This window comes from Spermophilus citellus, assembly GCF_964194105.1.
Source record: "Spermophilus citellus genome assembly, chromosome: 18".
Taxonomy (NCBI): domain Eukaryota; kingdom Metazoa; phylum Chordata; class Mammalia; order Rodentia; family Sciuridae; genus Spermophilus; species Spermophilus citellus.
In genome coordinates this window covers 11437061-11457825 of record NC_138200.1, presented here as the reverse complement: position 1 = coordinate 11457825, position 20765 = coordinate 11437061, and the positions used below count along the sequence as shown (strand labels likewise).

At 39.9% G+C, this 20765-nt stretch overlaps 1 protein-coding gene across 2 annotated transcripts; it reads left to right on the top strand.

Annotated features, from left to right (window-relative positions):
* Positions 1–7451: 7451 nt before the first annotated feature.
* LOC308638278 (uncharacterized protein) lies at positions 7452–20527 on the top strand. Of its 2 annotated transcripts, XM_081275575.1 has the most exons (6): positions 7452–8119; positions 8833–8905; positions 9327–9388; positions 11965–12091; positions 12990–13085; positions 17863–20527. In XM_081275575.1, the coding sequence occupies exons 3-6, from the start codon at positions 9329–9331 to the stop codon at positions 19992–19994; spliced, it is 2415 nt and encodes an 804-aa protein (XP_081131701.1). In that variant the 5' UTR covers positions 7452–8119; positions 8833–8905; positions 9327–9328; the 3' UTR covers positions 19995–20527. The 2 variants fall into 2 exon arrangements, with proteins under 2 accessions (XP_081131701.1, XP_081131702.1); XM_081275576.1 differs by lacking the exons at positions 7452–8119; positions 8833–8905; positions 9327–9388; positions 11965–12091 and having other exon boundaries at positions 12990–13096; positions 17873–20527.
* Positions 20528–20765: the final 238 nt, after the last annotated feature.

Here is a 20765-nt window from a genome sequence, read left to right as displayed (position 1 = left end):
GATCAGATCACTGCATGTGCATAAAGAGCATGGCTCCAGATATCTTCCTGGGATGAAGCAAAATTAGATTTTAGCCAGATAAAGCATGGATCAGAAGAACGATTCTCTGATTTCATAGCGTGCCAGTACCAGGCAGCTAACAGGTCAATCAGAGATTCAAATACCTCAGAATTCATAGTTAAACAGCTAGCATTTGAAAATGCCAATAAGGTTTGTCAGTACATCCTCCGACCCAGTTGGAAGAAAGGAACAATTTCTGAATTTATTCACCTCTGTGTGGATGTTGGTCTTATGCAGTTATAAGGTTTTATGCTCACCACAGCTTTAAAACAGGTACTCAGCCCAATCCCAGAGATGCCATTATCGTGGGCGTTGTTTTAATCATAGCAGGACTGGGCATTTGGTGCGGGACTGGGCAATTGGTGCAGGACTGGAAATCTCTGTGTAATAGGGCAAAAACTTCATTGGCAGCATTACCAGACAGAAAGACGTGTGACCAGGGGGGATGAGAACAGATATGATGGTGGCCCGCCTGCATTTCTAACTTCACTTCTGCCTCCTTTGGGGCCAAAAAATGGAGGGCGGGGTCTACCCCAGGCCTAACAAATAATGGGGGCTCTGCAGTATGTGTGGGAGGAGGAGTCAGAGTGGCAGGCCTTGATGTCATCACAGCCAGCCATGGCGGAGCATCACTATTACCAGCCACCTCCACCCAGATGGTACTTTTATGACCAGCTGTGGTAATAAACTTAACCCCTGCTGAAATGGAACCATAGTGAGTTCCCATTGGAATCCATGGACCATTACCCCCAGATAAAATAGGCCTAAATGTGGGATGAAATAATTTTAAAGAAGGAATTCAAGTAATGCCAGGAGGAGTTATCGATTTGGATTTTAGAGATGAGCTAACAGTCACTGTGAAATCAGAACATGCCATTTGGCTCTCTACAAAAGCTGTACTGGCACAATTAGTACTTTTATCTTTCTTTTCCGTGGACAGCCTTCTTAAGACCTCAACTTCTGGGTCCGTGGACAGAGTGTACTGGGCTTGGTTAATCTGGTAGGCATGCCCCCTACTGGAACTTAAAATCAATCATAAAAAATTTTGAGGTATTGTAGATACTGGGGCGGATAAATCTTTTTATCTTGCAGTTTTTGGCCCCAAAGCTAGTCTTTACATATTGCACCTGCAATTTAGAAAACATAGGAAGATTTCTCAACCTGCCCAGAGTGCCCAGTATCTTTGCTGGGAAGACCGAGATGGTAATACTGGAATTTTCAAGCCTTATGTTTAGGTATATGGGAGAAACATGGATGAATCTTTAAATATATTTCTGAGTAAAGAAAGTAAAAGACAATTAGCTTTATGACAATATATACCTATGTAAATTAAAAATATGTGCACAAAACACATTTTTTAAAAATCATTTTTTAGTTGTTGATAGACCTTTATTTTATTTATTTACACATAGTGCTGAGAATCAAACCCAGTGCCTCCCACATGCCAGGCAAGTATGCTACTACTGAGCCACAGCCACAGCCCCATACAAAACACATTTTGCACCAGGACACATACAAAGAGAAATACATCAAACAAAATAATATCCTGGGATAGGGGAGGGAATAAGAATAGGAAACAGGAATAAATATAAAATAAAACTATTATATTTTTACACAATTTCTCCAGAATTTCAGCTTACTTATGCTGAAAAGAAGCTCTCCAATTTGCTTTAAAATATTCCAGCCAAGCAGGGTCAGTGGCACACACCTGTAATCTCAGCTACTCAGTAAGATGAGTTGAAGGACAGCCTAGGCAATATAGGAGATCCTGGTCTTAAAAAATATTTCAGTCAAACAATTTTTTAAGTGATAATGGGCTACAAGAAAATATTGTCAGTGCACATAGAAAAAATAGAAGAAGGTATAAGTATTAGAAAAAAAGAAATAAAAATTGTCATCATTTACACATGATAAATTACAATTTAGAAAATACAAAATGATTTATACATAAATTATCAGGGTTGACAAATAAGTTTATACACATGGTTAGATAGAAATTTCAGTACAATTTTTTAAATATAACTTTTATTTATTTATTTATGTGGTGCTGAGGATCACACCCAGGGCCTCATACATGCCAGGCAAGTGCTCTACCACTGAGCTACAACCCCAGCCTGATACAGTACAATTGATTAGAAGTGATGTTATTCAGCATTGTCTTCTCATTCTGAGATAAAATTTTAACCTGTTATCACCAAGTATTATGTGCAATTGTGTATGTTTTAGTTTTAGGTGACATTTTTCTAGGAATTTATATACATTCAGAAATATTTTCAAATGTACCATTATAATGTTTCTCATAATGTTTTCTTAATTTCTTTAATGGTGTTTCCTTTTTACTTCTGATATATATATATATATATATATATACATATATGTATATATATATATATGAATATGACATATATATGAATATGACATTTCTTACTGCATATAACAGGTAATGAGCACATTAAGGAAACATATTCATTATTATGTTCCTTTTTTCTTTCTGTTTTGCTCTACTAGTAGGGATAGAAACTGGGGTGGGGCTGGCAGGTGAGCTCTACCACTGAGGTACAGCTCTTCAATTTTTTTTGTAATTTTGCAGTTTGATCTCAAATTTGTTATCCTCCTGCCTCACCCTCCCAAGTAGCTGGCATTGCAGGCATTTTTTTTTAAATGCACTCTAGTTTGTTTTCTCTTTTATGAATCTTCTCTTCATAATTTTCTTCCTTATATTTACTGTGTATGTATTTTAGAATTTGTTTAGAAATTCCTTAGATAGGGTTCACTGGGGATATGCTTTCACTTACTTTTTAGTCTATTATTATTTTTTGTTTAATTTTTGTACCAGGGATTGAACCCAGGGTCACTTAACCACTGAACCACATCCCCATCCTCTTTTTATATTTTATTAGCGACAGGGTCTCACTGAAGTTGTTTAGGGCCTCACTAAATGGCCGAAGCTGGCTTTGAACTTTCAAGCCTCCTGCTTCAGCCTCCTGAGTTGCTGAGATTACAGGCTTGTGCCATGGTGCCCTACTAGCTTATGTTTTTGCATTTTCTTTTAAGGTTCTATGTTTCCTTCTAAATACACACTGAAAACCAGTCTGATTATGAGTTTGTGATTTTCTTTGTGGTCTGACAATTTCATGCTATTCCTGACAATTTGAAATTCATTATTATGAAGTTCTATGTATGTCTTCTAATCTTCTAGGCTAAATCTGTGCAATACTACTAAATTTTAAAATTAATTTCAGGTCTAGGAAAGATGGTCTCTTTTCTCTAGATAGGATTTCATTTGTTTCTGCTAAGTACACGAGAATGCTTACAAAACAAAACACAACACCATCCCTCTTTATGTATTGAAATTTGAAGTTCGCTCCAATTCCTCCCAAAGACTTTCAAGACTCCCTTTCTCTTTTTTTTTAAGAGAGAGAGAGAGAGAATTTTTAATATTTATTTTTTAGTTCTCGGGGGACACAACATCTTTGTTGGTATGTGGTGCTGAGGATCGAACCCAGGCCGTACGCATACCAGGCGAGTGCGCTACCGCTTGAGCCACATCCCCAGCCCAAGACTCCCTTTCTCTTTAATCCCTACAAATATTGTGCAGTTCTTTGAGGTCTTCACAGGCACACCTTTGCTTCCCAATGAACTTCCTCTCTGAGCCCACTGAAAGTAGCTAAACTTTCAATAACAACATCAGTATGTGCTACCAACTTAAAACGGGAAAACTTTATTGAGCTTCGCCTTGGTTTCCCAGGAATGCCCCCAAATTCAGGGCACTTCCGCCCCCCAGGGGGTTTCAACTGCGTTTTTCCGCTGAGGCATTCTGGGAAGTGTAGTCCAGGCGAGACATAGCCCGGAGACACTTCCATTTCTGGCCGCTGGGACTGGGGAATTCTGGGAATTGGTCCAGAGGGTTCCTATTAGTAGGAAGAAGACTCTTTCGCTGTGGGAAGTGTCTAGGGGGCTACTCTGATTGGGGGGGACCCTTCAAGCTTTCTCGTTCTGGTTGGGAAGCTGCCGTGCCACTGAGGGTTCGAGAATGGATCTGGGAGCGGTTCGCCTTCCCCTGGGCAGAGCCTCCTTTTGGAGCCCACCCTTCATTCTGGGGTGGAGGACTGCCTGGGTCGCGTGTCAACAACCGTGTTGGTTTCAGTGTTCTCATTGTTCCCAATGGCTTCCCTCACCTTTGTGTCTGCTCTGCCATTCTTAGCATTACATCGGTTTGCTTTTATGCCCTATTCTTATGTTTGAGGTGGTGTAGCAGCCCCATATCAATTTAGAGGAATTAATTCACTAAATGATCGTAACAGCTTTATGAGGTAGGCACCACCATTTTTCCTCTAAGGATAAGGAAATGGAAGTAGTACTCTTCCTACACAGTGCAGACAAGAAAGAAAGCTATCTTATTACTGAATGAGGATATGCAGAGCTGTAAGGGTCCGGCGGAAAGTCAGAGGAAGAGACCACCAAGAGACTGACTCATGCAATTGCAGAAGGGGATTTATTGAGGATCCAATTCAGTGTGCTGAGGCTCCAGGCTCACTCAAGAAGGGAGAGCAGCCCAGAGCCCTGGGGAGGGGTCGAGCAGTGCTTAAGTACACTTTTTGGGGAGCGGGGGCTTTGCATACATCAGAACAAATCAGCATGAGGCACGGGAAAATTGAACAGCAACTCTCATACATGATTAGCACATTCATTGGCGGGAACAGGTCGGGTGGGGTGATTGGTCACTCCTAAGCGGGGTACACATTCAAACTGATTGGTTCGGGCCCTGTATGCCTATGTTCCAAACTGCACAGGGCCCTAGGCTAAATGGCCAGTAGGGCGTTGTCTTAACTGCCTCAGGAATTTCAGGTTCTGGGTGTAGCAGAGGAACTTAACAATACCTGGTCCTTTACTTTTTAACACAGGCCTTGCAGCTTAGAAACTTTACCCTTTCAGAGCATCTTATGCTAGGCAATCTGAAAAAGGGATTATATTCCAAGGGGACAAATTCCAGACCTTTGAAAAACACTTCTGGGCTGTAAACTTCGGCATTTTTTTTAAGCCTCTAAGAAGGTTTACATGTGTATTAAATGTTATGGGAAGAATTCAGAAGCACTAGATTACTTGTGACACTGCTCCAAGAAAAAGGAAACGAAAATGGACCCTTTGGGCAAGGAAAAATTTTTTTTTCATTTACTTTTTTTTTGGTATTTGGAATTGAATCCAGAAGGGCTTTACCATTGAGCTACATCCCCGGCCCATTTTATTTTTTGAGTCAGGGTTTCACTAAGTTGCGTGGGATCTTGATGGTTTTCTGAGGCTGGCCTTGAACTTGCAGATCCTCCTGTCTCAGCCTCCCCAGTCGCTAGAATTACAGGCATGCACTACCATACCCAACCCCCACTTACTCTCTCTCTCTTTTTAAAAAATGTTATTTATCTGTCAATAGACCTTTATTTTATTAATTTATATGCAGTCCTGAGAATTGAATGCAGTGCCTCCTATGTGCTAGGCAAGCGCTCTAACACTTAGCCACAACCCCAGCCCCTCATTTACTCTTATAGAGTTTGTGTTGTTTGCTAGAGACTTATAGTTAATAAGAAGAGAATTTCCATTTGAATCAAGAGTTGGAGCTTCAAATCTGTGTTCATAATCTATGTTCTACTTTTTTTATTCATAGAAAATAGTCATGTATATGGTTTGAGGAACACTTTCAAGAATGATGACCATGGCCAGTGTCTCAATAAGGAGTCCTCCTTTTTGTCTAAGAATCCAAGCTACCCTAATACTTGCAATCTCAGATAATAACTAAGCATAGATCTTCAGAAATATATTTACAGGAAACAAAGCCCCTGATAGATCTAGTCCATGGGTTCTGAAACTAGACAAGCTGAAAATGGCTTTAAATAGTTTGAATTCATCCCATTTATCGATTTATGATTTTACTTCTTGTGCCTTAGGAGTCTTGTTAAGGAAGTCCGAGTTAAGCCAACATGGGGCAAAAGGTACTCTCATACCTTGCTAGTGGGAATGAAAATTTAGTGCAACCATTGTGGAAAGTGGTATGGATATTCCTCAGAAAACTGGGAATGAAACCACCATTTGATCCAGCTATTCCACTTCTCAGTTTATACCCAAAGGACTTACAATTAGCATATTATAGTGATGCAGCCACATCAATGTTTTTAGCAGCTCAGTTCAGAACAGATAAACTATGGAACCAATCTAGGTGCACTTCAACAGATGAATGGATAAAAAAGTGATAAGTTTTATACACACACACACACACACACACACACACGATGGACTATCACTTAGCCTTAAAGAAGAATGAATTTATGGCATTTGCCAGTAAATGGATGAAGATGGAGAATATCATCCATCCAAAAAAACAAATCCCCCAAAAAACAAAAGCCAAATGTTTTCTCTAATATTCGGATGCTAATTCACAAGGGGGGTGGGGTGGGAAGAATAGAGTTACTTTAGTGTAGTAGAGGGGAGTGAAGGGAGGGAAGTGAAGGAAAGGATAGTAGAATGAGTCAGACATTATTATCTTATGTACATATATATTTATAGGACTGGTGTGATTCTACATCACATAACTCAGAAGAATGAGAAATTATACATTATATATAATGTACTAAGTGCGCTCTACTGCCATGTATAACTATTTAAAACAATATGTTAAAAAGATGAAGTTAATGAATTTGTTCATTTTTCAAGTGAGAAATTCCCTGAGAAATTATTCCAGTGGCCTCAATTACTTTGAAGAGTGCATATAGAAGTCTATGCTGAAGCTTGTGCGTGTGTGTTGTGTGTGTGTGTGTGTGTGTTTTACTCTATGTGTAGTTGTGCTCAACATGTCAGTTCAGAATTATTTATGCTACTAACAAAAGTGGAATTCTACAAAATATTCTGCATCCATTGCATATTTTTGGTCTTTGATTCTCTGTGTCTAAAAAATATCTTTCCTACTGGTTAATCCTGTTAAATGTAAACATTGAAAATTAAAAAGGTATTGCTTTTTTTTTTCTTGGTAGTGCTGGGTGTAATTCTATTAGGAAAAGATTACATGATATGTTTCTTACAATCTCCAACTTTCATATTTGCTGTTACTTTTTATTTATTCGCTAGTGAGAAAAACCTAAACTCTGTCAACAGGAACTGCTTCAGGTTGGCAAGAGGACTGGAAGTCGTGAAGAGGATTCTGGAAGTCGTAGTCCCGAACCTCCGAGAGTTTGGAGACTTTTTTTTTCTCTGAGAGAGGGAATTCCATTTTCCCCCCCTCCGGGCCTTCTGGGAAAGGTATTTCAGAACTCCGACCGGAAGTCATCAAGCAGAGGACGCGCAGCGTTCCTTCCCCTAGGGGCTTCTGGGAAGTGTAGTTTAGGCGTTTTGGGTAGTCTGAGCCGCTTCCGCCGGGGAAAGCGAGGCAGTCACCATATTTTGGTCCGGGAGGTGAGTCCGCCCGGCCTGCAGCCACAGCAACCCGCGGAACCTTTTCAGCCTGAGCGCGAGTCTCCGGCCACCAGTCCGGCGGTTGAACATGGATAAGTCGCGGCCGCCGGGGGAGGCCGACAGGCGGAGGGCAGAAGCGTGGATCCCCTCGGCCCTCCCCGCGTACGGAGCCGCGCTCCTGCGGTCCGTGTGAGACTGCTCGCTGTTGCCATCTCTGCGCTGTTTCCTCCTCTGGGAGAGCGGCAAAGCCGGCAGGTCCTGCAGAGGAGCCTAGTTAGATGAGGCTCCGGTCAACGCTCAGGTCGGCGGCGGCTCCTGGGAGAAGCCGCGACCCGCCGCCGCATCCTCTGGGAAGCCGAGGGCGTAGTTTCACCGCAGCCTTTTCTTCACCCCTGAATCGGAGCTGGAGGGAGGGACTGTGCTGCCACTGAACCGAAGGCACGTCCCTGCTCCGTCGTCTCTTGCCATCAGCCGGGTTTCCTTCTCTCTCTGTAAATTATCAGGAGGAAAATGACCAGATTTTTGTCAAATACCTGAGTTATGCGTAGGGCTCAGAAGTGAGTTTATTAATAACATCTCACCCTGACGTCCACACATTCTTCTGAGGACTATGTAGATTGGTGTAAGTACTGAATTTGATTTCACATCAAATAAGTCGTGTTCCAATTTACTGAATCCTTAAGTAACCAGCAGTTTCAACATTTGCTGCAAACTGCCTCCCCTTTTATTTTAACTATAGTCTTTTAAAGCATATCACAGACATTAGGCCACTTTCTTAAATTCTACCATGAGCTCTGCCGAAGCTTGCGTTTGACATTTGCTCAGTATCTCCTTCCATTCCTTTTCTTTCAAACTTTTTTTTGTCATTAAACGTTTCTTAGAAAGCGGTTGGATTTTTAAAGAGCAGTCAGGGATATTGAATCTGTTTCTTAAAGTGTATTTCTTTTCTACTATAGTTGTATATATTTTTAAATTTACCACACTTCACGTTTATTCTTTTTTGTTCTACGTTTTTGACAGTTTTGTGGGTTTTTTTTTTTTGTGGTTCATTTTTTTCCCCCTTCTTGTTATCCTCAACTGGCTTAGAATTTGCAATCTTATGCGATTCTTTTAACTTTTAAAAATAATTAAAGGGGTCCTTTTCTGATATCATGAAGTACCATGAAACGGTACTTTTTAGAAAACTGATACCAGTATCTGTAAAATATTATCAGTGGACAACAAATTATTAACTAAGAAGGTATTTTAAATCAGAAATTAAAGGTGATTTTATAGACTAACAGTGTTTGCAAGTATAGTTTAGGATGCAAAATATCTTTTTGTTTTGTTTTGTAGCTACAAGAGAAAGGGACTCCTGGTTCTTAGAACTTTCCATCTGTTCATTTAATACTTGGAGCTGCTTTATGAGGTAGGTACCATGTTTGATTGTTGTCCTCATTGACACATGACAAAAGTAGGGCACAGAGAGAGTTCTTAACGTGCTCTGGGCTATTCAGAATTGTCATTTCTAGAAACTAAACCTGGCATTTGGCTCCAGAACACAACATCTTTTTAGCCCACATGTTAGCCTTTCATCTCCTACCATTCCCAGAAATTCCTACAGTAGGTGGCATTTGGTGTGTTCGTTGGTCATACTGCCAATTGGCATTGAGCTGACAGGCCTCCGAGTAGGCGAAATCTACTTGTGCTCTGATTATGGAACTATGTGGTGGCATCTATCTGGAAGTGGGGGCACTCATACTCTTCTATAATTTCCACAAAAATCCACATGAGGTAGTGGGAGCTCTAACTTGTATCTCATATCTCATAGCTTCTTCATCCTTCCTCAGACATGCCTGTTCAGGAATCTGACCTTCCCCAGAAGGAACAGGAACAAATGACCAAGTTTCAGGTAAGGGATTCTGTGTCTCAACAATTAGGTATATATTTTTCTCTTCTTTGGGAAGGCTGATGGAAAATAACAGATTTTTTTTTTTTTGACCTGGGGTTGAACCCAGGGGTACTTAACCACTGAACTACATCTCCAGCCCTTTTTATGTTTTATTTTTGAGACAGAATCTTGCTGAATTGCTTAGGGCCTCACTAAGTTGCTGAGTCTGGCTTCAAACTTGTAATCCTCCTGCTTTAGCTTCCCAAGATGCTGGGATTATAGGCATACACCACTGTGTCCTGCAAAATAACAGGTCTTTGAGTGCACAGTGTATGCTAGATGTGTGTGTATGTTTGTGTTTTGTTTCATTTATTATCTTCACTATTTTACAAAAAATATTTGAAAAGATATTAGAAACTTTAAGAACAAAATAATCTATATTGCTCTCTTGCTTGTAAACTAGTTCTTTTTATTTTCCCATATTCCTTTTTCAAGTTCATGTCACTATATATTTGCAGTAATGGAATAGGTGAAAATTTGACTATTTTTTTCATTTAGTTATATCAAATGTATTTCAGTGGCTATATTATATTCTGTTGTATTGGAATGCCCTTTAAAAAATAAATTATTCCTATTCAAACTTTTAAGAGATTTAAGAATTTCACCATTTTAAGGAACACTATAGGAACATTTTCTCTATGTATAGTTTTTCTTTGTGTGTGTGTGTGTGTATGTTTTAGTCACTCATCTATTTTTTTCTTATGTTTATTTTATCAAAGCAATTGTATATAGGTAGATCTAATAGTATTTAAATACCTCACCAGTTCTTTCTGTCGTTGCTTTATTCTTTAGAGCACTGTGTGAATATGTAGGTGATTTATCTGCATTTTAAACATGAAGATAAGGGTGTGGGAATATCATATAACTGCCCACCTTTTTTCCCAAGTCACCAGTACATTTGACTCTGAAGCTTCTGACTGTTAGGTAGGAATATCTTGTCATTCCGTTTTCATGAAGAGGTAGACAAGGCAAAAGTATTTTTCAGAACCTGGAGTGCATATCATAGAAGCACCTGGCATGACCCTTTGAAACATAAACTTTAATGGTGCCCTTCATTTGGGTCTCGCCAAAGGGCTTGTCTCCTCTCTGCTAGGTGTGTGTCTTAGTCATTCTGAAAACCTAAGATGCCTAAGCTCAGTTTAATATAAGTATTTTAAATTTTTCTTCAGCACAAGATATCAGGCACAATATTACAAGACAATAACCAACTGGTGGGATATACTTAAACAAAATAAAGGTCCACAGTTCAATTTCCTGCTAAGATTAGTAGGATAGCCTGGTGTGGTGGTGCACACCTGTACCTTTAGCAACTTGGGAGGCTGAGTCAGGAGGATCACAGCCTCAGTAAGTTAGTGGAACTGTCTCAAAATAAAAAAGTAAAAAGGGATGGGGGTGTAGCTTAGTGCTAGAGCATCCCTTAGTTCAATCCTGTACCTTCTAAGCTAAAAAGAGTAAGATGAAACCCAATTGGATTATGAGGGGAAAAAAATAGGGGTTTCTTGAAAAAGGAAAATGAATTTATGAAAAAAATAGTATCAATAATGTATATGAATATTAAGAAAGAGATTTATTTATGTTGTGAAATGTTTTTTTTTTTAAAAAGAATTAAGGTATATTTGGCTGAGTTTAAAGATGCAAGAACACTTGTATTCATGAGAAAAGTGGATTGAGAAAACTTTTCTGGGGGACATTCTGCTATTCTGCTTTTAAAGTTTTAAAAGTGACTATTCTATGACTTTGCAATTGCTTCTTCTTGGCCAAGATATCTCTTTTTCTCTCTTTCTTTCTCTCTTCTTTTTGCTAAGATCTCCATAAAGGAATCTTTGAAGTGTTGATTATAGGTAAAAACATATGACTAATTGTATATTATTTGGATTGGTTAAATATACATCGTTCCAAGGAATACTGTTCCGTGCACTCACAATGGCATGAAAGAGTTTATAGCAGGGATGTGAATTGTTCGGTTTCCAAGCCCCTGTGGTGCAGTCTTTTCCAGCACCTTGTGATTTAGACAGCATTGAGAGTCCAGAGCTGATCCCTGAACCAACTGTGAGTCGGCAGTTGGAAGCATCCAGGAAGAGCTATATACTGTCCTAGAGGGTTGCTGAAGGCCTATGAACTTTGCAAACATTTAAAACAGATAAAGAGTTTAAAATTTGGGGGAGGGGGTGGGGGACCTTAAAGGAGGGACAGTAATTAAACAAACTGACTGGGATCCCTTCAAATCTGTATGTACTTATTATTTTAATATCCTTTTTATCCTTTTCATGCTATACTTATTTTTGGTTTGTTTTTGGTGGTACTGGGGATTGAACCCAGGTATGCTTTACCACTAAGCTATATCCCTAGACTTTTTCTTTTCTTTTTTTTTGAAACATGGTCTTGCTAAATTGCTGAGGGTGACCTTGAATTTGTTATCCTCCTATCTCAGCCTCCTGAGTTGCTGGGATTACAGGTGTGCACCACTGTGCCACACTTGTACTGCACTCTTTCTGGGGGAACTGCAAAATTGAGGCTATGTGTGTTTGATGTTGTAGGAGGCAGTGACATTCAAAGATGTGGCTGTGGTCTTCACCACAGAGGAGCTGGGGCTGCTGGACCTTACTCAGAGGAAGCTGTACCAAGATGTAATGGTGGAGAATTTCAAGAACCTGGTTGCAGTGGGTGAGGACAGGCACCTCTGACACTGAACTTCAACTCTCTCGAGTATCTCTGTGTCCTCAGATATTCAAGGCTTTGTCCCATTTGAAATGGTTCCCTGCTCTTGATGGCAAAGTGATTTCTAATGTCTGGGATGATAGGGATAGGTTTTAGTGGTGGTTTTGCTCACATGAAATTCTTTTCTTTTGAATCACTGGTTCTCAGCTGCGGTGATTTTTCTGTCAGAGGACATTTGGCAATGTCTGGACACAGTTGTCACATCTAACGGGTGGTGACCAGGGATGTGGGCCTGCGATGCATAGAACAACGCTCCACAACCCAGAATTCATCAGTGCAAAGGATAAGTCTTGCCATAGTTGAGAGATGTTCTAGGTGAACTGTAGAAGGGCAACTGTGCTTCTCTATTTTATCTTTCAAATTATGGTGGTAAATCACTCCTGGGTCATGAAGTAAACTTAGGGCTTTGTACTGGCAATTTCAATGAAATATATGATGGTAGATTATATCAGAGTTCCTTATCAAAACCACTCACAATTCATCCATAGCATTTTTTAAAATTTATTTTTTAGTTATAGGTAGACACAATGTCTTTATTTTACTTTATGTGGTGCTGAGGATCGAACCCAGTGCCTCACACATGCTAGGCAAGCTCTCTACCACAGCCCATGCTGTGACCGCTTTGAATAAGTGATGGGAAAGACAGTGTTGGCCAAGTGTAATTTAATACATATATATGTCAAATATATCATCTGAGAACTAGGCATGATCTAAGTTTCTTCTTATAGTTCCTGATTTTAAAAAAAAAAGTTCTTAAAATACCACTGAGGATTATATGACTTAGGCAAAAATGTATTTTAGTTGTGTGTTCACCTTAAATATATGTATCTCTACCTTTTCATAGGGTACCTTCCCTTCAAAGTGGATATGGTGTCCCAGTTGGAAGCAGAAGAAAAGCTTTGGATGTTGGAGACAGAAACCCAGAGAAGTAGCTATTTTGGTGAGAACTGTGTAGCTGTTCTTTCAGACACGAGCTAGTGAGCTTCTCACCACATATATCATTGCCACCGTAATCTAAGTGTCATCACCTCTCACCTGGAAAATGACAAGCACCACCATGCTGGTCTCCATGCTTCCTCCCTTACATTCGTATAATCTGTGGCTACACACTAGCCAGGTGATTCTTTAAAAAATAATAAAAAGGTTAGAGCATGCCACTCCTCTACTCAACCCCTTTCAAAGCCTTCTCTTGTCTTGACTGGGCTGTAAGACCGTGTCTGATCTCGTATCCTCCCCAAGTTTCTATTTCATTTTCTATCCTTTCTCTCCTGCTTAGATCATTCTGGCCTTTTGGGTCCCCTTGGCGTGGACTTTCTGAGTTCTTCTGTTTCATGGCTTTGGCTAGTTCTGTTCCCTACCTCAGCAGAGCCCTCCAGCCCAGCCCAGCCCCTTCCTTACTCCTTTCAGGTCATTCCTCAACTTTCATCCTTTAGAGAAGCCTTCTGTGCCTGTCCTGTTTAAAGTAACTTCTTCCTTCCACTCTCCATCCCCTTACCTTATCTCTTTTGTGTCTAAACACTGATTACCTAATGACATATTTTTTATTTTCTTGTTTATTATCTGTCTCATCCCACAAGAGTAGGGATTTTGGCAGTTCCATTTTTTGCTGTCCACAAAAACCTCTGTTGGGCCTTCTGTGCTTGGTAAATACTTGCTGAGAGAATGAATTATTAGGGTTGTGGTGGTGGCTCATTGGTAAAGCACTAGCCTAGCATGTGTGAGGCACTGGGTTTGAGTCTCAGCACCACAAGTAAATAAATAAATAAAGGTCTATGGACAGCTAAAAAAGAAAAGAAAAAAAATATCTATATATTAGTTGTAAATGGGCACAACACCTTTATTTTATTTATTTATCTTTTGTGGTGCTGAAGATCGAACCCAGTGCCTCACACATGCTGGGCAAGTGCTCCACCACTGAGCCATGACCCCAGCCCAAGAATGAACTATTAACATAATTCCTATTCACTTGCACAGGAATGAGAGAGCTCTCCTTGCAGCTCCCCCAGCCTGTGACCCCAGCCTTTCTCTGCTTGAAGGCTGCCTTGCCCACGTGCTGCCAGCCACCGTGCTCTTCCACTAGCTCATCCTTGCCCTCCTCATCCCTCTTCTCACTCCTTCATTTCTCACTGCATTCTTCACTTCGTTTCTCTTTTTTCCTCTTTAGTTTGTGTATTTCTCAGTTCTACTATTTAAAAATTAAAAGTAAAAATTAGTTCATCCTAGAGGCTGTAAATTTACATGCTCTTCCAACCCCCAAAACAAAATAGAGGCTTGTCTGCAAGCACACCAGATGAGGCCCTGAATTCTGTGAGTGGTTAATGAATATAACCACTCTTCTTTTGTCTGTCTCCCTTTTAGTCTACATGCTGCATCATGATTAATGTGTTCAGGATTATTAGATACTTGCTTCACTTGACTGGGTCTCATTTTCATATGCAAACAACCTCAAGGGTTATAGTCCTAAGTATTGTCATTTTTCATTTTTACCTAACAGATTAAGGTCCTTTAACAAATCAGGCGGCATTTTCTGTCCCCCTTTCAAAGATTTCCTTTTTTTCTTCAATATCAGTATATTTAAGGACTTTGTAATCATGCTCCATGTGCCAATAATATCCAGGAATTATATAATCTATATATTCCCTGTAGGTCACAGGAGCACAAATTACAGTGCTTATTTTTATAGTGATTCTTAAAAACTTACAGAGAAGAATGGAAGCAAATGGACCTTACATCCCTATTCCTCCAAAGATAGCTCATTGATTTAGAACACACTAGAGTGATTAATGGGTAATTTTGGAACATTGTTTTACAGTGAATCTATAAATATAATTATATGTTTAGGTAATTATAACATAATTACTATACAATTATAATTTTGTAGACATTTTTAGGTATGTAGAGATTCAGACTTTCTAAATTTAGACGGTAAAACTTATTCACAATTATCAGGCTGTAATTGAACTCTTGGTAATTTTTATCAGTACTAGTGTACTAGGCATTATGATTCATCAGTTTCCACATAGTAACTTCAAGTTGCTACATTTTAGAGAAGACCACCCTGTGTACAGCCAGCTTCCTGCTTTGCCCCTCCCTTTATTGTAATATGTAAATAGTCATATCCTATATGCAGTTTTAGTGGTACTCTTATTGCTTGTAATACACTTTAAGTTTAGCAGTGTTGGATTGGACATTTTCAGCATCCACGTGCACTATCATACCTGTGGAGATGAGGAGAGTGCTGACTATACAAGGAAAAATTATGGAATTTCTACCTAAGATTTCCAGCATGATTTAAACCTTGTTGGTGTTAATCTTGGTTGATGGTAGACAGTGTGAGAAGCTCTTCACATGTTGCAATGACTTTTGATGTCAAACACTCCAAGGCCAGGCTTTACAGGGTAAGGGCACAGTCCTACACAAGACACCCTTCAGCACCAGCTGTAAGTTTAGGGGTTCTCTGACTCACTTCTGACCAACTGGATACAAATTTGGGGCTTCCCTTGGTAATTTGTTAGAATGATTTGCAGAACTCAGGAAGGTGCTTTATTTAGCAGTTTTATTACAGCCAAAAGAACACAGATCAAAAATATCTAAAGGGAGAGGTGCAGAGGGTGAAATGGGAGAGGTTTCCCTCCTGCCTCCATCTTATGATTACTTTGAGCTCATTTTGCTAACTAGGATAATCTCCCCATCTTGAAATCCTTGATTTAATCATATTTGTGAAGTCCCTTTGGCCATTAACAGGTTCAGGACTTGAACATCTCTGGTTTGCGGAGGTGGATTATTCAGGTCACCATGTCCAGAGTTGCATATGTGCCTGTTGATAGTTTTTCAGAGTTTAAATTATTAGGATATAATTCCATTTAAGCAAATTAATTATATAATTAAGGTCCCTCCTCCCCTTTGAAATAGTTTAAGCCAGGGTTTTATTGTTTGTTTGTTTCTTTGCTGGAAATCAAACCCAGTGCCTCACATGCCAGGCAAGCCTCTACCACTGAGCCACCACCCCAGCCTCTGTATAGTGGTACTCTTTTGATATGGAGGTCTCAGTGTGTTGCCCATGCTGGTCTCAAAATCCTGAGCTCAGGCAATCCTGCCTCAGCTTCCTGAATAGCTGGGATTAGAAGTGTAGAGGTGCTTACCACCTCACCTTGTGTGTACTGGTATTTTTTTTTTTTTCCATTTGGATACTGGGGATTGAACTCAGGGTACTTGACCACTAGCCACATCCCCAGCCCTGCTTTCTATTTTTTATTTAGAGATGTGGTCTCACTGAGTTGCTTAGCACCTCTGTTTTTACTAAGACTAGCTTTGAACTTGGGATCCTTGCGCCTCAGTTTCCCAAACTGCTGGGATTACAGATGCTCACCACTGCGCCCAGCTTTAGTGGTACTCTTATTGCTTGTAATACACTTAAGTTTTTGTTCTGCTTTTTCAAAAAATTGTTTGTCACAAATTACAGAATTGATTTCATAGTATACTAACATATCTCAACAATTTGATAAAAGTCAAATTACAGTGGGGAACAGAGTTTATGCTCTTCTGGTGCTAGAGGGTGGAGCCCTGTGGTAGAGCACTTGTCTAACATGCATAAGACCCTGGGTTGCATCCCCAGCACTGCGAGAGGGAGAGAGATAAAGCATTATAAGGAAAATGGGAAGCATCGAAGGTATAGGAGTTAATGTGGAATTATTTTTACATTGAATGTTAGGAAGGTATTTGAACATAGACCTAAAGGGAGTGAGAGAATCAACAAATCTGAGTTTTCCAAGTGAAATATAATTCCTTTCTTCAGGGTTGATTTTTGAGAGCCTGTACTATGCCCTGTTTTATTTCTTCTCCCAACTTCTTTCTCCGTTGTACAAGATTAGCTTTCTCTTTTCTTTTACTTTTACAGACTTGAATTATTACCAGGTTTCAGAACAATGCATGTTAGTATTCCAACCACTTTCCTAAATTATTCTTCTTTCTTTTAAAAATTTTTTAATTGTAGTTAGACGCAATATGTTTATTTTATTTATATGTGGTGCTGAGGATTGAACCCAGGGCCTCACATGTGCTAGGTGAGCGCTCTACCGCTGAGCCACAACCCAGCCCCATTTCCTAAATTATTCTTGAAATATAATTTCTACCAAAACCTAAAGTGCTATTTTATGCCCAAAGAAAAGGTAAATAAGCTTTTAATTTATGTTATTGTGGTTGAAATGTGGATTGTTTTTTTGTTGTCTTGAAACCATCTGATTTCAAGCTTGTGGCTCTCATACATAGTAAACATCATATTTACACTTCTAGAAATGAGCCACATTTTACACGTTGGAGTTAGAAGATTCTTGATCCACTCTTTACTTCCATCTGGATGAAAAACATGAGAAAAGGATAAATGTTGTTATAAGGACAAGATGACTCTTCCCCTGCTTATTAAGGCCTTACCCTTTGTCCTTACTGTGATTTTTTTTTTTTTTTTTGGTTCCAGGGATCAAACCCAGAGGCACTTAACCACTGAGCCACATCCCCAGCCCTTTTTATTTTTTATTTTGAGAAAGTATTTCACTAAGTTGCTGAGCCTGGCTCTCAACTTGTGATCCTCCTGCCTCAGCCTCCTGAGACTCTAGGTTTATAGGCATGTGCTACTTAATCTGGCCCCTACTCTGAAATTCTGACATTTCTAAAGAAAGTATTAACCTGTCCTTATTTCTGAATGTTGCTTTCTCTTATAGGCAATACAAGAAAAAATGAGATGGAAACTCTTCAAAAATTTGCATTAAAATACATTTCACATGCAGAGCTATCCTGCTGGCAAATCTGGAAACAGGTTGCAAGTGAATTAACCAGATGTCTTCAGAGGAAGAATTTCCAGTTATCACAAGGTAATTCCATTCAGGTTTTTGAAAGAGAGAGCATTATAAAGAACCATAAAGGAAATGGTTCCAGGTATGTTGAAAATGAAGAGTTTTCAACTTTAAGAACCCAGGATTCTTGCCAGAATGCATATCTGAGCAAGTCACAGAATCTCAGTAGAGATAAGCAAATTGATGTGAAAAGCAGTCTGCATTTGTGTGAAGACTTGATGAGGAAATCACCAATCAGTGAACACGTTAAAAATGAGACAGAGCAAAAGCCCTGCAAATGCGACAAATGTGGCAGGAGCGATATCTGTGGCTCCAATCTGCAGTTACCCTTTCAAGAGAAACCACATCCATGTAGTGAGTGTGGAATGAGCGTCCATTATAGTCCAGTGCTTCACCTTCATCAGAAGGTTCACACAGGAGAGAAGTGCTTCAGTCAGAACACATACCTGCAAACTCATCAGAGAGTTCACCCAGGAGAGAAACTGGGTAAGTGTCAGGAATCTGGTGATTGCTTCAATAAGAACCCTTTTTATTCTCACCAGTCTAACCCAGGAGAAAAGTCCTATAGATGTGACAATTGTGGCAAGAGATTCAGTAGCAGCACAGGTCTCATCATTCATTATAGGACTCACACTGGAGAGAAACCTTACAAATGTGAGGAGTGTGGTAAAAGCTTTAGTCAAAGTTCCAATTTTCAGTGCCATCAGAGAGTTCACACTGAAGAAAAACCATACAAATGTGAAGAGTGTGGCAAGGGCTTTGGCTGGAGTGTTAATCTCCGTGTCCATCAGAGGGTCCACAGGGGTGAAAAGCCTTATAAATGTGAGGAGTGTGGGAAGGGATTCACTCAGGCTGCACATTTCCACATCCATCAGCGAGTCCACACTGGGGAGAAACCCTACAAATGTGATGTGTGTGGTAAGGGCTTCAGCCACAATTCACCACTGATATGCCATCGCAGAGTCCACACTGGGGAGAAGCCATATAAATGTGAGGTGTGTGGGAAAGGCTTTACCCGAAATACAGATCTTCATATCCATTTCAGAGTTCACACAGGAGAGAAACCTTATAAATGTAAGGAGTGTGGTAAGGGCTTCAGTCAGGCCTCAAATCTTCAAGTCCATCAGAATGTCCACACTGGAGAGAAACGGTTCAAGTGTGAAATATGTGGGAAGGGCTTCAGTCAGTCCTCAAAGCTTCAAACCCATCAGAGAGTCCACACGGGAGAGAAACCATACAAATGTGAAGTGTGTGGCAAGGACTTCAGTTACAGTTCAAATCTGAAACTTCACCAAGTAATTCACACTGGAGAAAAACCATATAAATGTGAGGAGTGTGGGAAGGGCTTCAGCTGGAGGTCAAATCTTCATGCTCATCAGAGAGTCCACTCGGGAGAGAAACCCTACAAATGTGAAGAGTGTGATAAGAGCTTCAGTCAGGCCATCGATTTTCGGGTCCATCAGAGAGTCCATACTGGAGAGAAACCATACAAATGTGGTATATGTGGTAAGGGCTTTAGTCAGTCCTCAGGCCTCCAGTCCCATCAGAGAGTCCATACTGGGGAGAAGCCATATAAATGTGATGTGTGTGGAAAGGGCTTTAGATACAGTTCACAGTTTATATACCATCAGAGAGGACACACTGGAGAAAAACCTTACAGGTGTGAGGAGTGTGGGAAGGGCTTCGGTAGGAGCTTGAATCTTCGCCATCACCAGAGAGTCCACACAGGAGAAAAACCTCATAAGTGTGAGGAGTGTGGTAAAGCCTTTAGTCTTCCCTCGAATCTTCGAGTCCATCTGAGTGTTCACACACGGGAGAAACTCTTTAAATGTGAGGAATGCGGGAAGGGCTTCAGTCAGAGTGCACGCCTTCAAGCCCACCAAAGAGTCCACACTGGAGAAAAACCTTACAAATGCGATGTATGTGGCAAGGACTTCAGTCACCGGTCTCGTCTTACATACCACCAGAAAGTCCACATTGGCAAAAAACTCAAGAAATGAAAGTTTTTTTGTGGACTTCTGCCAGAATGTACAACTTCAAGTTTTTTGAGTCTGTGCTGGTGATGAAACCCTATTAAAATATCGAGAGTGGAAGGGGTTTTCTTCAGACTCAGAATCTAACACATACTTTAAAATGATGACGTAGAACCAGAGTAACAGGACTAGAATTCAAATTTCGGGAAGAAATTGATATTGCATCCTGTTGGCAAGATCCAGTTAATATAAATGACCATCTTTCAGTGTGACTCTATGCTCAAAGGTATTGTATAAAAGGATATTTGCCATATGTTAACTAGTTATTATTTTTGATCAGGAAGGGTTTTGAACTATTTTTCCTTTAACTTTCCTTTTATACTTACAGTGGTCATTATTTTTACTAAAAAGCTGTAAAGCTATGGAAAAATAAAATTGCTGACTAAAAATTTCCTGTTACTAAGGATGTACAACATGATTATTTTATGTAGTATAAAGGGCTGTAATTAAGTAGTAGATTCTCAGAGATGATTTTTTTTTTTAAAGAGAGAGAGACAATTATTTTAATATTTATTTTTTAGTTCTTGGTGGACACAACATCTTTGTTGGTATGTGGTGCTGAGGATCGAACCTGGGCTGCACGCATGCCAGGCGAGCGCACTACCGCTTGAGCCACATCCCCAGCCCCTCAGAGATGAATTTTTGATCTTCAAATGTAAATTTATGTCTGCCATGATATATAAGAAAAGATATTCATTGAATCATTGTTTTAGTAGCAAACAAATAACCAGTTGGATT

What these genes read in the sequence shown, in the direction of transcription:
- LOC308638278 (XM_081275575.1), top strand. Translation starts at nt 9,329, where the DNA reads ATGCCTGTTCAGGAATCTGACCTTCCCCAGAAGGAACAGGAACAAATG. An exon ending in AACAAATGACCAAGTTTCAG is followed by an intron (nt 9,389 to 11,964) that starts GTAAGGGATTCT and finishes TTGATGTTGTAG; the next exon opens with GAGGCAGTGACATTCAAAGA. An exon ending in CAAGAACCTGGTTGCAGTGG is followed by an intron (nt 12,092 to 12,989) that starts GTGAGGACAGGC and finishes ACCTTTTCATAG; the next exon opens with GGTACCTTCCCTTCAAAGTG.